At 42.0% G+C, this 13,758-nt stretch overlaps 1 protein-coding gene across 1 annotated transcript in view; it reads left to right on the plus strand.

The window, feature by feature from the left end:
- Fgd6 (FYVE, RhoGEF and PH domain containing 6) overlaps positions 1 to 13,758 on the plus strand; it is a 108,886-nt gene that overhangs the window by 63,383 nt on the left and 31,745 nt on the right. The window contains exons 6-8 of the mRNA XM_051206307.1: positions 1,936 to 2,087; positions 4,786 to 4,942; positions 6,289 to 6,376. Of these exons, the coding sequence (XP_051062264.1) occupies positions 1,936 to 2,087; positions 4,786 to 4,942; positions 6,289 to 6,376 (397 nt within the window). The remainder of the gene's footprint in view (positions 1 to 1,935; positions 2,088 to 4,785; positions 4,943 to 6,288; positions 6,377 to 13,758) is intronic.

Below are 13,758 nucleotides of genomic sequence, written 5' to 3' on the forward strand. Positions count from 1 at the left end.
CCTGGTCTCACAAGACTGTCTCAAAAGAAAGGGACCTTTGAAGAGAGCTGCTAGTGTATAGCTTAATGGTAGATCTGCGCCTATATTCGGAAGCCTGGGGACCTAATTCCCAGCTCTGCAAAGAAAGTGAACTGTACTTTTGGGAAGGAAACCTTTCTGTTCTCCTGGGGTACATGTGCAGATTTTTGAGCTTGGGGTTTGTTTTTAATCCCCCCACCCCTACCCCCATCAAGAAGCAAGAAATACTCTTGATTAACTTGTATTCTGGGGCCAAGTGTTGAAGGAATCAACAGAGGAAATGCTGGCCCTTTCAGTTTGATTTGCCTAGTAAATCCATGAAGGGGAAACGGTTAACAAGTAAAGAGAAAAGTCTGTGAGCTTCTTCGGGTTTTGCTTTAGGATTTGTAATCAAGCTGTTAGGAGAAGGAACAGACTTCTCTCCCTCTTCTGGAGTCTGGGACACTGGAAGATTCCACTATTGTTTAACTTAGATCTTGAGGCCCACCCTCAGAAGACAATGAAGTCTAGGCAAATACTTATCTCCTCCCCCACCCTTTCCTCTTCTGTAATAATAGGGTGTGGTGGTGGTGGTGACCTATGTTAGAACACAGCACTGGTAGAGAGGACAGAAGATGAATATGCCTATGCCGTGTATTTTTAAAGTGTAATTGGTGAGCTTATTGGGAGCTTGGCTCAAGGGAGAGGAATGTTAAGACCTAGTGTGTTGTGTTGACTCTGTACCAAATGTATTGTAGAAATTTTCATGTGCACCACCCAGTTAGATTTTCTTACTAGTACTGTACTAATAATACTAATTATGTTATAATCGCAGCTGTTTAACAAAGATGCCAAGGCTAGCCCAAGGAAACATAGAAGCCAGAAGCAATGGCTTGGGTCTAGAATCCTGATACACACACACACACACACACACACACACACACACACACACAAGCCTTACTGAGTCTACCTGGTATTGCACATATGCACACCTGTTTAGAACTGGCCTCTTGGGATTGTGTAACCTATAAGGGTTATTACCTGGAGAAAGCAGATTCTTCCCTTTGAGCGGCCATTGCTTGCTTGTAGTTCTTCATCTGGGTGTGGGGCCTTGTGAGAGCTCCCCCTCCCTGTTGGCATATCATTTCACATCGTTATACAATCCTTATATAGGCAACATGTTGTGATTTCATGATTCCCTGTCATGGCTAGAAGATGCTACCTCAAAACAGGAATCTTGGTCTTCTGGCATTTGCAATCTTTTCCCGAGCCTTAAGTATAAGGGTTAGGGTATGATTTCTCTCATATTGAACAGGCCTTAAATCCAGGGAGGCAGCTGTTGGTTACCCCAAGACATAAAGGCCACTACTGCATCATTAGGGGTGTCTTGCCTAGCCTGTCATCGTTGCAGTTTGTGGGCATTACCTCTGGATAAAACTCTTGATTGTCTTTCTCCCTTGGAAGTTTGCATAGTACTTTCAGATGGTATGAATGCTAGGAGTCTGCAAGGTCAATTCTGGCTTGATTCCTGCAACTTCTGTGTCCAAAGTATTTGGTGTCTTCAGCAGTAGGCTGTTCACTTCAAGTTCTGGAAGGCAACCAAGGGTAATGGCAAGTCTGTCTTGTTTTGGGAGTCTCTTAGACTTAACTGACCAACAACTCTGAGGTTTCTCATGCCTAGCCTCCTGGGTTGTGTTAGTTTATGCCTTGTGAAGGGACGTTATCACTCCATGTGACAAAATAGAGGAATTGTATTTATGTGATGGCGTAAGAGTGGCTTTAATTCCTAGAGCTGCAAAACAATCTTTAGACACTTCTGTTTAATTGCAGGGTAAGATAGTTTTGTGATTTAGTTGTAGGGAAGAGGATAACTAGGCTAAAAGCGTTCAATCAATTTACAAGTTTGTATAGTGACTTTACTCCTCCTGACTATAATAGGATTTCCGGGATGCTGTAGCCCATGCATCCAGACAACTTGGGAAGCCCGTGATTGAGGACCGGATCCTGAACCAGATCTTGTACTACCTGCCTCAGCTGTATGAGCTCAACCGGGATCTCCTGAAGGAACTGGAGGAAAGAATGCTGAGCTGGTAAGACTTGGACAAGCTACAGAGACCCTGCCAGGGAGAGAGTGCTGTCCTTATGCAGAATTGCTACAGTATGTTTAATTTCCTTGGCAGTTATCTGTACACTGACTATTTTGGGTGGCCATACCTTAGTGTGCTGTATTTAAATACATGTCATTTAAAAAGTTTTTCAATAATGTTTGCTCAGACCCATGCTCAGCCAACTTAGCTTTTGTTTTTTTTCCTCTCTCTCTCTCTCTTTTAATTTTTATTTTGTTTTTCTGTTTGATTATTGAGACGGGGTTTCATTTCCTGATACATTCCAGGCTGTAATTTGTTAAATTATCATTACCAAAATAATTCTGTACATATAAAATCCTTTGTTCTTTACAGAATTGGTTTTAAAGCCTAACGGTAGGCATATTTATGTAAATAATACAGAGGTTTAAATATTTCTTGCTGATACGAAAGGATTCTTCAGATTTTGCCCTGTAGATTAAGTCAGCGTTCAAATATTAAACATTCCTGAGAACCAGACTAAACTAATAAAAAAGGAAATGCTTCACTCATAGAAAAAGTTTTACTTACTGCTCATAAAATCGTTCAAGTATCTTGAATAAGGTATTTCCTATGGAAATGGCCTTTTCACTGGGTCTGCTGGAGCCCAGGTACTCGGGAAGGTGAGGCAAGGGGACCAGAGTTCATCGAGTTGAACAGGCAAGTTACTGAGTCTGTTTCAAAACAAAAAGCGAAAGACAGGTTGGCAAGATGAATCAGTGGATAAAGGCGCTTGCCACCAAACCTGCTGACCTGAGTTTGACCCTTGGAACCTGCATGGTAAAAGGAGGTAACTAATTGCCACAGTTGTCCTCTGACCTCACATCTGTGCCCCACTCGAAATAAATCTATAACTATTTTTAAAACGGAAGGAGGCCTCAGGATTTAGCTTAAAGGTTTGCCTACCATACAAGAAGCCCTAAGATCATATATTTATATCAGCGCAGCTAGAGCACCATGTAGATCAAAGTGTATATGTCTTAGTAAGACCAATTTAAGGGTCACACTGTTAGAGAAATTACAGTATTTTCAATTCTGGGACAGCTAGAGAGGAGCCAGTCTTCATAAAACAGAAGTTTGAAGCTCTAGGGCCTAGAGTGACACTCGGTGACACTGAGATAGTTAAGCCGGTGTGCAGTCTCTCCCTGCCCAGGAAACTTGGAAGCAGAGGCCACCTTGTTGATCTGGAAAATCTTGGCTCCTTATCAGAGTGACACTCCTGTAGTCACGAAGGACACACTTAGCCAGTACTTACTCTCTACCTCGATCTCCAGTCCATGCATAGATCATGCTCTGCTCCATAAGGAAGGGCATGGTCTGAGGCCACTGGTACTTCCTGACCTACCCATTGCCTGTGGCAACACAGTTTTGTTGGGGCAGAGCCATGAGACACAAGGTACTTAAAGCTGCGGTCAGGGAATCCATGTCCTTCTGGCTACCACCACCCCACATGGCAGTAGCCCTTGCCTGCCTCCTTAGTTATCTGATGTTTTGAAATAAGTTACTATATTGTCTCACTTTGTAGCTGCCTTGACTTGGGATCCACTATGTAGTATAGGCTGATGTGGAACTCATAGCAAACCTTCTGTCTTCCCGAGTACTAGAATTACAGGCACGAGCCACCATGCCTAGCAAAGATTTCATTCTCCAAGGTTTGGCTATCTAAAGTGCTAGCTGGTAATCTACATATGACAGGCATATCACAGTACACAAAATATACAAGGTCTTGCTTTTCATGGAATAGGCATTGTAGTGTGGAGAAGGACAAGGTAAATAGACAAGAAAAGTCAGAAAAAGCATTTCTGATTTTTGGAGACTGTTAATATGCCGGGGTGCTTCGTGAAGATTAGATGGTCAAAGAAGGTTCTCTAAGAAAGTGGACCACATAGTCAGTAGTAGCGTGCTTGCCTAGCACATATAAGGTGTTTAGATTTCAGTCCCCTCCCCCTCAATGCGGAGCGTGTGAATTGGCATGGGAATACGGGACTGTGGAGACTCCAAGGGCTCCATATCTCCAGGCATGTGGGACCATTAGTAAAAGGGTACAAGGTGGGAATGGACTCTGTGTGCTCTTATATTTAAGATCCTCAGAGCTGGGTGTAGTGGCACTCACCTGTAATCACAGGAGGGTCATGAGCTCAAGACCATTCTGGATAACTTAGTGATACCATCTACACACATACTCACACACACATACATACACAAACACATATGCATACGCATGCACACACACACACACATACACAAACACATAAGCATACACATGCACACACACATACATGCACAAACACATAAACATACACATGCACACACACATACATACATACACACATAAGCATACGCATGCACACACACATACACACACACACACACACAAATAAATAAATAATGAAAAGAAGGCACTATTGCAAGTTACTTAATAGGATGTAAATTTTTTTTTTTTAGACTCTTGCTGCACTAAAGAATGGAATAGAGAGGAATAGTGGGGCCGGTCAGAGCCGGCAGAGTCTGGACAAGATGTGTTCATGGCAGGGGCAGTGGTGAAGAGCAGGCACCTTACGGTGTGTTTTTAAGAAGAAGGAAAATAAAAGGATAAGCCGATGGCTTTTCTGTGCCTTGCGCATATGATGACTGCTTTCATGTTTTCTGTACCTTCCATGCATAGGAATGAACAACAAAGGATTGCTGATATCTTCGTAAAGAAGGGGCCGTATTTAAAAATGTATTCCACATACATCAAAGAATTTGATAAGAACATAGCTTTGCTGGATGAGCAGTGCAAGAAAAACCCAGGATTTGCTGCGGTTGTTAGAGAATTCGAGGTATTTGCTACCATGTAACATTGAACTCTCTTCCCCCTTACATTCTTTTATGCCTTAATCATTTATAGTCACTGAAAAGAAAATGTGTTCAAATGTAACCTCTTCTAAATCATAGAAGGAATCAGTTGACCACACAAATCAGTGAAACCTCAAATGGTCCAAGATTCCATTCTGAAGGTCTGTTGCTGCAAGTTGAACTGTTTGGATGGGTAAACAGTATGTTGTTGTTAGTTAGCTAGTTAATTTGCTTGAAATAAGGTTTCACTCTGTAGCTGGGCTGACATCAAAGTCCTGGCTTTCAAGTGACAGCTGGTACCTGTGCCCCAGCACTTGGGAAGCTAAGGCAGGAAGATACAAGGAATTCAAGGCCATCCTCAACTTCATAGTGAGTTCTAGGCCAGCATGGACTATAGGGATCCCTTTCTCAAAAACAAAACAAGGACTCACAAGATAGCTCAGAGGGTTAAGGTGCCTGCTGGCAAGCCTGACCACCCAAGTTCAATCCCCAAGACCCTACATAGGAGATGAAAGAGCTGACCCCTGAAAGTTGTCCTCTGACCACAACACGCATGCATGGCATGTGTGCACCCAACACACACATACGCATACATGTTCAGACACACACAAGTAGTAAATAGATAAATGAATAAAGAGATGAATCTTATTTTTAAGCCTGTGGTAAAATGTGTATACCACAGATTTATAATCTTAGCCATTTTAAGTATATTACTGTAGTATGCAGTATGTGGGCAATATTGTGTAATCATCCTTCCAAAGCATACTTAGTCTTGCAAAATTGAGATTCCATGGCCATTAAACATTAACTTGTCCTTCTCTTCCCCCCTGGCCACCCTATTCTGTCTTTTGTCTTAAATTTGGATACTAAGGGAACAGTTCCTGTTTCTTTCTACCCAACAGTGTCTTCCATTTGTATGACAGCAATGGAAAGGAACATAATTTTTGTTAGTTAAGTAAATAAATACACTTTGAGCATCAAAGTTAAAAAAAAAAAAAGCAACTTTGTCTTTATGTGTCAGCTAGAGCCTTGTGTTTTGGCTGAAAGTTTGGAGATGCAAACTTGACTTGGTGGGGATAAAATGACATTGTACATTGTTTCCCAGACTTGCCTCAAATGTGTTATTCAACCAGGGCTGTCCAGGACCCTCCTCCACCTGCCTCGACCCCCTACCCCTCTCCCTTGCTGTACATCCACCATGTCTGACAGAAGGGAGCACCTCTGTGAATTCTCCTCCCGAGTTGCTGGCTGCTCAGGGTTGACTCTCTAAGGGATTCAGCTGCACTCTTTGCTTACTGGGCTTACTTTCAATGCTCTTTTTTCTCTTCAGATGAGCCCACGGTGTGCCAACCTGGCCCTGAAGCACTACCTGCTGAAACCAGTTCAGAGGATCCCTCAGTACAGGCTGCTGCTGACAGGTGGGGTCTCCGGCCTTTACCAGCCAACTGACTCCTAGCTGCCCTTTCTGAGCACTGTCTTCCCTAGGCACGCCTCTTCCGTTTCTCCGCTAACCACTGCCTAGCAGACGTTATGAGGAGTGATCAGTGAGCTAAATTGTGTGCACAATCCTTAGAATTATTCTTTGGACATACTTACTATGTTCTAACAATATTCCCTAATCTTAGCAATAGTACCAGTAACGTGACTATTATTAGTTGGGTTCTCTGACCATCATTTGCAAGCTTTTTCTCTGACTAGTGTAGAAGAGAGTATGGGGTATGATTTGGAAGAAGGCATCTGCACTTGAGACTTTTGTTTCCTGGCTGTTTAAATCTTACCCTAGTAACAGTAACACAGTAACAAGATTTTTTTTCATAGCCAAAAAAAAAAAAAAAAAAAAAAAAAAAAAAAGGCTTATAAAGATTAAGTGGTTTGATGTCATAATAAAAGCTAATACACATCATGTCAGTACCAAGTGTACTATCTGATAAATGTTATTAAGTCTACTGAGAGCTGCTGAAATGTATTGAGGAGAGGGAGAGAATTATATGTATTATTACATTACACTTTGTATCAAAGTGGGTAAGAACATTGAAATGTCATCACAATTTAATAGTAGATATGGGTGGTTCGGTGGAAATAGAATTTGAGGAACTTGGCTGTGACTGTTGTCCTTGGGGAAAAAAAATGTGCACGCTGTGTCCTTAGCCGGAGTCTCTTGAACCAAGATCAATAGATTTGCCCATTTCCCTTGATGCAGAAGCTTCTGGCTTCCCTCGGTAGTGAGGAGAGTGGATGGTAGGGCCCTTACTTTCAGTCCTGCCTGTGACCTGCCAGCCAAGATATGTCAAGGGCTGAATTCGAATTTCTAACTGCAAATTAGGCACTAGATTTCTCTCTGGAATGATATACAGCAAAGCGAATAATCTGAGGATATCCTGCCCATCTGCACTTGCTTTCCTCTGCTCTTGGCTGAGAGTATTCATTCACAGGACGGGAGGAAGTACTGGTACACACAGTGTTTTTGCTAGATAAATCTAAAGCTCTGCCCTAAGCCAGCTATTGGATAGCATTGGCTGTTTCTACAGCTGTAGAGTGAGCAGCGTTTCTAGTGGCCAAAGACAACGGTGGCTCAGATTTGAGAAGCAAGGGTCAGGCTACTGAAAGTGAAGTGTAAAAGGTATCTTTCCTTCCTATACTGTGGCTGGTCTGCATAGTAAGTCTGCCTGTTTAATTTAGATTTCGTGCTAACTTGTTTTTGGTGGCAAAATAAGAAAAGTAAGTTTTTAAACCTGTGTGTGTGTCCTCTTTTCCTTTGTAAGACAAAGTTTCATTGTGGAGACAGCAAAGCTCTCCTCAAACAACTTCTAGTCCGGCCTTAGTCTCTTCAATGCTAGGATTGCAAGCGTGTATCACTATACCTGCCTTTCACATTTCCTTTTCTTACATTTACTCGTGTGTGTGTGTGTGTGTGTGTGTGTGTGTGTACACGCAAGACATAACTTGGGTGAAGGTCAGAGGATAGCTTGCAAGACTCCATTTTCTTCTTACGGCGTGGGTCATGTGGACTGAACCAGGTTACCAGATTGGTTGGTTGACAGTGCTTTTATCAACTGAGCTATCTCACCAGCCTTTTAGAAACTGTTTTTCTAAAAATTATTTCTTTTATTTTTGAGATTATAATTACATTTTCCCCTTCCCTTTCCTCTCTCCACACCCTCCCATTTACCCCTCCTTGCTTCATCCAAATTTGTGGCCTCTTATTTTATTAGTTAAAATCTGTTTTTAAGAAAACAGATTTGGGGCTGGGGATGCAGCTGAGTTGGTAGTATGTTCCAGGTATGTCTGAAAACTTGGATTTAATCCCCAGCAATACACAAATGGGGCATGGTAACATGTATCTGTAATCAAAGCAAACATTTTTATTGTTTTATCATACCAATATCACAAGAGATTGAACTTTATTTTAATTTTTTTATGTGTGAGCTTAAATTCTAATTTTACTGTTGACTCAGGCAGGGTATTGCCATGTAGTCCTGGACGGCTCAGTACTTGCCATTGTAACCCAGACTGACTTCAAACTCACTGTAATGCTCTTGTTTCAGACTAATGAGTGCTAGAATTGTAAACACATTCCACTACACTACTCTTTCAATTATTTTCATTTTAGTTTTTTTTTTTAAGTTATATACACAGTTCATATAAGAGCCTAGACTGGTCTAGAACTCATATAGCCAAAACTGCCTAAAACTTGTAGGAATTTTCTTGTATGTATGTATGTATGTATGTATGTAAATATGTACATATACCACATGCATGCTTGTACTCACCAAGGTCAGAAAAGGCCATCCTGTCCCCTGGAACTGGAGTTAGGGGTAGCTGTGGACCACAGGAATTGAACCTGGGTCTTCAATAAAAGCAACAGGTGCTCTTACTGCAGAGTCATCTGTCTCCAGTCTGGACCTTTAGACCCATGTTTGGGGGGAAAGTTCAGATGTCTTAGTCCTCCCAACAATCTTACGATTTCAAATGCACAAGTGGCACAGTAGCTGAAGGGAAGAGCCGGCCTTTATTTGAGTGAACTCCTGATGCTGTGTATTTTTTTAAGTATTTGGCAGAGCAGGGGAAGATTCCTGTCTGATTCAGTGTCAGTAGATTTGTATTTGCCTGAGTTTCTTGGCAGAGGGAGGCTGAGAAACGCATAGATGAAGGACCCATAACACAGGTTATTTCTTCTTTAGCGAAAAGTGGATGGAAATCCCCAGAGGCAGGGGACTTTGCTCCTGTTCAGCCATCCTGTTTTCTTGTGGTTCTTTTCCGTCCTTCAGGAGAATTCAGGTCCTGCTGACGTTCTCGCTGTCTTCCTTGTAGTAAACTAAATTCTTGGTGGAAATTCTTGTAGAACCCCATTGGTAGAGCGCATGGACATGCCTTGCATCCCCCAGCTCTGCTAAAATAGATGCACACATAAACTAGTTCATTCTTGGGAGTAGTTCTTTTAGATCAACTCAAAATAAGACCCAAGCGGATGGACACAGTTGTAGAATGAATTGTTCAAAGAGACATGGAGTGAGTGATTTGCTTAATGCATGCTGAATGCTTTTGAATTTTGCTTTTGTGTTGACTAGTCAAGGCTAATGTGTTATGGTCAGGCCCTATCCTAAGTGTATGGGGTGCTCAGATGCTCCTGACTGGGGAGTATGGGAATTAGAAATCAGCAGGCCAGAAGAAAGCAAACACTGTTGCAAGAAGAAGCAACTCTGTTGCTTCCTTCTCATCTCCCAGAAAGGAAGCTATCTGGGTCGGTCAGTGATCTTGACCCATATCAAAGATTTAACCAACCGAAAGGGTTAGGAAATGAAAAGTTGTTTCTATTTATGACCGTGTGCTGAGTGGACAGACTGCTACATAGTCAAAAGCAAGCTCCAGTTGACTCCCGTACTTGGAGACGGACTGAACTTCCCAGTCTTTCTCCCTGGTAGGATCTCCAGGGTTTCCTGCCCCTCTGGTTCCTGCTGCTGTTGGGATCCAGGTCAGGGCTTCCCCACCCACTCCCTGTGCAGAAATGTCTTCATGCTGGCCACACCAATGATCATGCCACGTCACCCAGCAAATCATTGCTTCTGCTTATTAGATTCTGGTGATTTGTTTGTTACTTAATTCACTCACTTACTTACAGCTCTGATTGTGGTCTGTGTCTGCCTGTCTGTCGAAGCACGCCCTTTCAGGCTCCCTTCACTCATACGTTAGTCACTCAGTCAGCAAATGGACACCTGGGCCTGGCAGATAGCACGGTAACGCCCTTTCCCGACAGGCTATACCACCCTCTCTGAGGCTCCGTCCAACTACTCCGGCTCCCACTGAGCTCTTCCTAAAATTTGTATGGATCTTGCCACTTCTTATTTTTGTAAGGGTCACCTTTTTCCTTTGAAGGGCTCTTTTATACATGGAAAAATATGTAAGTAATATAAAAAGTCAAATCCTTTTTCATCTTCTGTTATTTAGAAATGACTCAGAGACCTTTTCAGATTTTTAAAAAAATCTCTACATATATTATATAGTATATTAGAATTTTTTCTCAATAAAAGTTTTTTTGTGTGGAATGTTATTACATTGGTATTGAAGGAAGTTTAGTCAGGAGGATTGAGGAGAAAGTATATTGAAAAACATAATTTAAAATGCTTCTGAAAACTTTTCCACATCCACAGTGATGGCCAAACAACTGTCCTTTGAACTTTGATTCATTGTATTTTCTTTCATCTCATTCAAAATATTTATGTTACATTAAAGTTGTTTTAGCGATATATTTTATTACTCTTTCCTATAGCCTTTACTTTGACTGAGATGACATTAATTCCCTCTCGGTTTTGGAAACCCAAGATTTTCCATGTTGGTAGAAAATGGGATATTAAAAACATCTGTTGTAGTATTCTGAAGCTTCGAATATGATAACCAGATTAAGCTGCAGATTTTAAAAAGTAAATTAATACACTACACTTTAAAAAATATCCTTATTAAAAACTCCTGTTAGCAAGTATTTTATTTTAAAACCAGGGCTAATTGTGTACATCAAAATCATTTTAATTAAGCATATCATCCCATACCTTTAATCACAGCACTAGGGGCCACAGGAGGCCAGCTTATCTACATAGCAGGTCCCAGGCCAGCCAGGGTTACATAGTAAGACCCTGTCTCAGTACAGTTTTTTTTTTTAATTTAAAAAGGTTATTTCAACACCACCTGTAGGTTAGCACTTGATTTTAAAAGGATGGTGGTGGCCATATATTAGATTTCAGACAAGAGAATTTCCTTCTCACAAACCCAAAGACTTTGATGGAGGCATTTCTATCCATCTTCGAGAGGAAGAAAATGCCATTCAGAATTTGTGTTTATTAGCTCAGCTCCTGGGCTATTGCAGTTCTGTTGTTTGTGTTTGTTGTGTTTTCTCTGTGTAGCCCTGGCTGTCCTGGAACTCTCTCTGTAGACCAAGCTAGCCTTGAACTCACAGAGATCCATCTGCCTCTGCCTGTTGCAATCAAAGATATGTGCCATCCCCTCCTCTTCCCTCTGCAATTCATTTTTAATTGTAGTTGTGAGGAAGCCAATTTAAGAGGTTCTGTTAAATACATTATAACTGTGAAGTAAGTATTTAAATGCTCTGAAAAGACCTTGGGACCCAAGAATAAGCACATTCTATGTTTGCTCGTTTTTTGTGTTGTTTGAGACAGTTTCATGTAGCCCGTACTGTCCATCAATTTCCTATGGCAACAAGGATGGCCTGGGAACTTCTGATAGACCCTCCTGCCTTCCCTGTCCTACTGCTGGGATTGCAGACATGTCACACACCTGGTTCCTGAAGCACTGGGGGCAAACTCAGGGCCTTGTGCTGGTTAAGCAAATACTCCAGCACCTGAACGATGTGCTCACACCTATTCTGGTTTTGTTGTTGTTTTGAGACAGGGTGTTGTGTAGCCTAGGTGACCTCAAATTCATTATATAGCCAAGGTTGGCCTTGAACACCCCTTTTTCATGCCTCCATCTCCCAAACACTGGGATTACAGGCTGCACTACCTCCACTAGCCAGTGTGCATCTTTAGTTCTGAGTTCAGTAAGATCTGATGGGAGATCTAATGATTACCATGATTTAGAGGTAGTGCTAATAAAAGCATACAATATTTCCCCGTTGTATGCCTCAACTCTAATTTGTTATTAAAAAAAAAATATATATATATATATATATATATCTGTGGTTTCCATGGTGATAGAGTCACAAATACTGTTAATCCTTCTAGGATTTGTTGCCATTATCCATGGTAGAAAATGGGTGTCATAGCATCCCAGCATTTGAGAAGCAGAGGCAGGTGGACCCTTGTGAGTTCGAGGCTAGCTCGGTCTACATTGTAAGTTCCAGGACAGCCCTAGCTAAACAGTGAGGCCCTGTTTTATAGAAACAAAGCAATAAAGGTTAGTGGAAAATGGAGTGTGCCTGTCTATGTGCTTGCTTTTTAAGATTGCAGATACCCCGAATTCCACCATTGGAGATCAATACAAAGCCATTCTGTCTTTAAGCCTTGTGCAAATTTGACCCAGATTCCCTGCCGAACGCCTCTGTTTCTGGGCCTCGTTTTGGCAGAGTTTGTTGCTAGAGTTTCTCACAGTTTTTGTCAGAATTGTGGGCTCATAGGAACTGTTCCAGTTGGAGGGAAACACTGAAATTCAGCTGAACCTGAACTGGCTTTGGTGCAAAGCTGTTTTGCTTTATTCTTCTCTTGGCTGTTGCGTAGCACAATACACTTGCCTCCCTAAGCCTCCATTTGCTCTGTTGATAGAGTGGTAGGGACAACCCTGGGCAAGAGTTTCTTTACCCTGCAGAGTGGGTTAAATGTGCCAAGGCCCTTTCTGTGTGCTTGGGATTGTCACTTGAGCAACTGGCAGCCACCAAAAAAAGGGGTCTTAGAAGACTCAAAATAAGGGCTTGAGATCCTTCCTGTGAGTGTGACTCCACTTAAGTGAATTCTAGACATGCCTAGCCAGTCTAAAAGGGTCCTGGGGACAGTCCTGCCCATTCTAAGACGCGCCTCTAGATTTTATCACAGCATGAACATGCTTCATGAGTTCTTAGAGCCGTCTTTTCAGGAGCAAAGTCATTAAAATCTAGGGTAGATAGGCAAGGGTTTGTTTTTTCTCTTTCATTACTCTGCCCTGCATTAATTAATTATTAATTGATTAAAGTACTCAGTCCAGGTCCAGATGCAGCCTGTATTCCGTTAAGGGGACTCTGTCACCCAAGAAAGGAGCCTGTTCTAATTCGCATGGCAACTCTTGCATTCTAAGCCATAAGTCTGGTGGGGGGGGCACGTTTTCTAGCTTACACACATGCCACATTTATAAAAAAGCAGGCCTAAGCTGCATATTTAAGGACTAGAATTGAACTGGTATTTGAAAAATAATGGAAGAATTTGGGCAGTGGTGGTGCATGCCTTTGGAAGGCAGAGGAGGCAGGCAGGTCTCTATGAGTTCAAGGCCAACCTCCTGGTCTAAAGAGTAAGTTCCAGGACAGTGCTCCAAAGCTACAGAGAAACCCTGTTGCAAAATCAAACAAAACAAAACCACCACCACAACAACAAAAACGAAAAAGAAAAATGGACAAATTAGGATTGGGGGGATGGGGGGGTGTCACAGTACATTGTAATTAATAATGCTATTACCAAGAGCCAGTGTCTGAGCCCAGTGTGTCCAGGTTTTCTTGGCATCTATGCAAGGATTGAACGTGCCCACAGATTTCAAAGTAGCAAAGAAGCAAATGGGACTGACCAGAATACACTGTCAAGAGCAACAGCTGGTCACATGAGTAAGTGCT

The sequence above is a fragment of the Phodopus roborovskii genome, unplaced genomic scaffold, assembly GCF_943737965.1.
Source record: "Phodopus roborovskii unplaced genomic scaffold, PHOROB, whole genome shotgun sequence".
Lineage (NCBI taxonomy): Eukaryota > Metazoa > Chordata > Mammalia > Rodentia > Cricetidae > Phodopus > Phodopus roborovskii.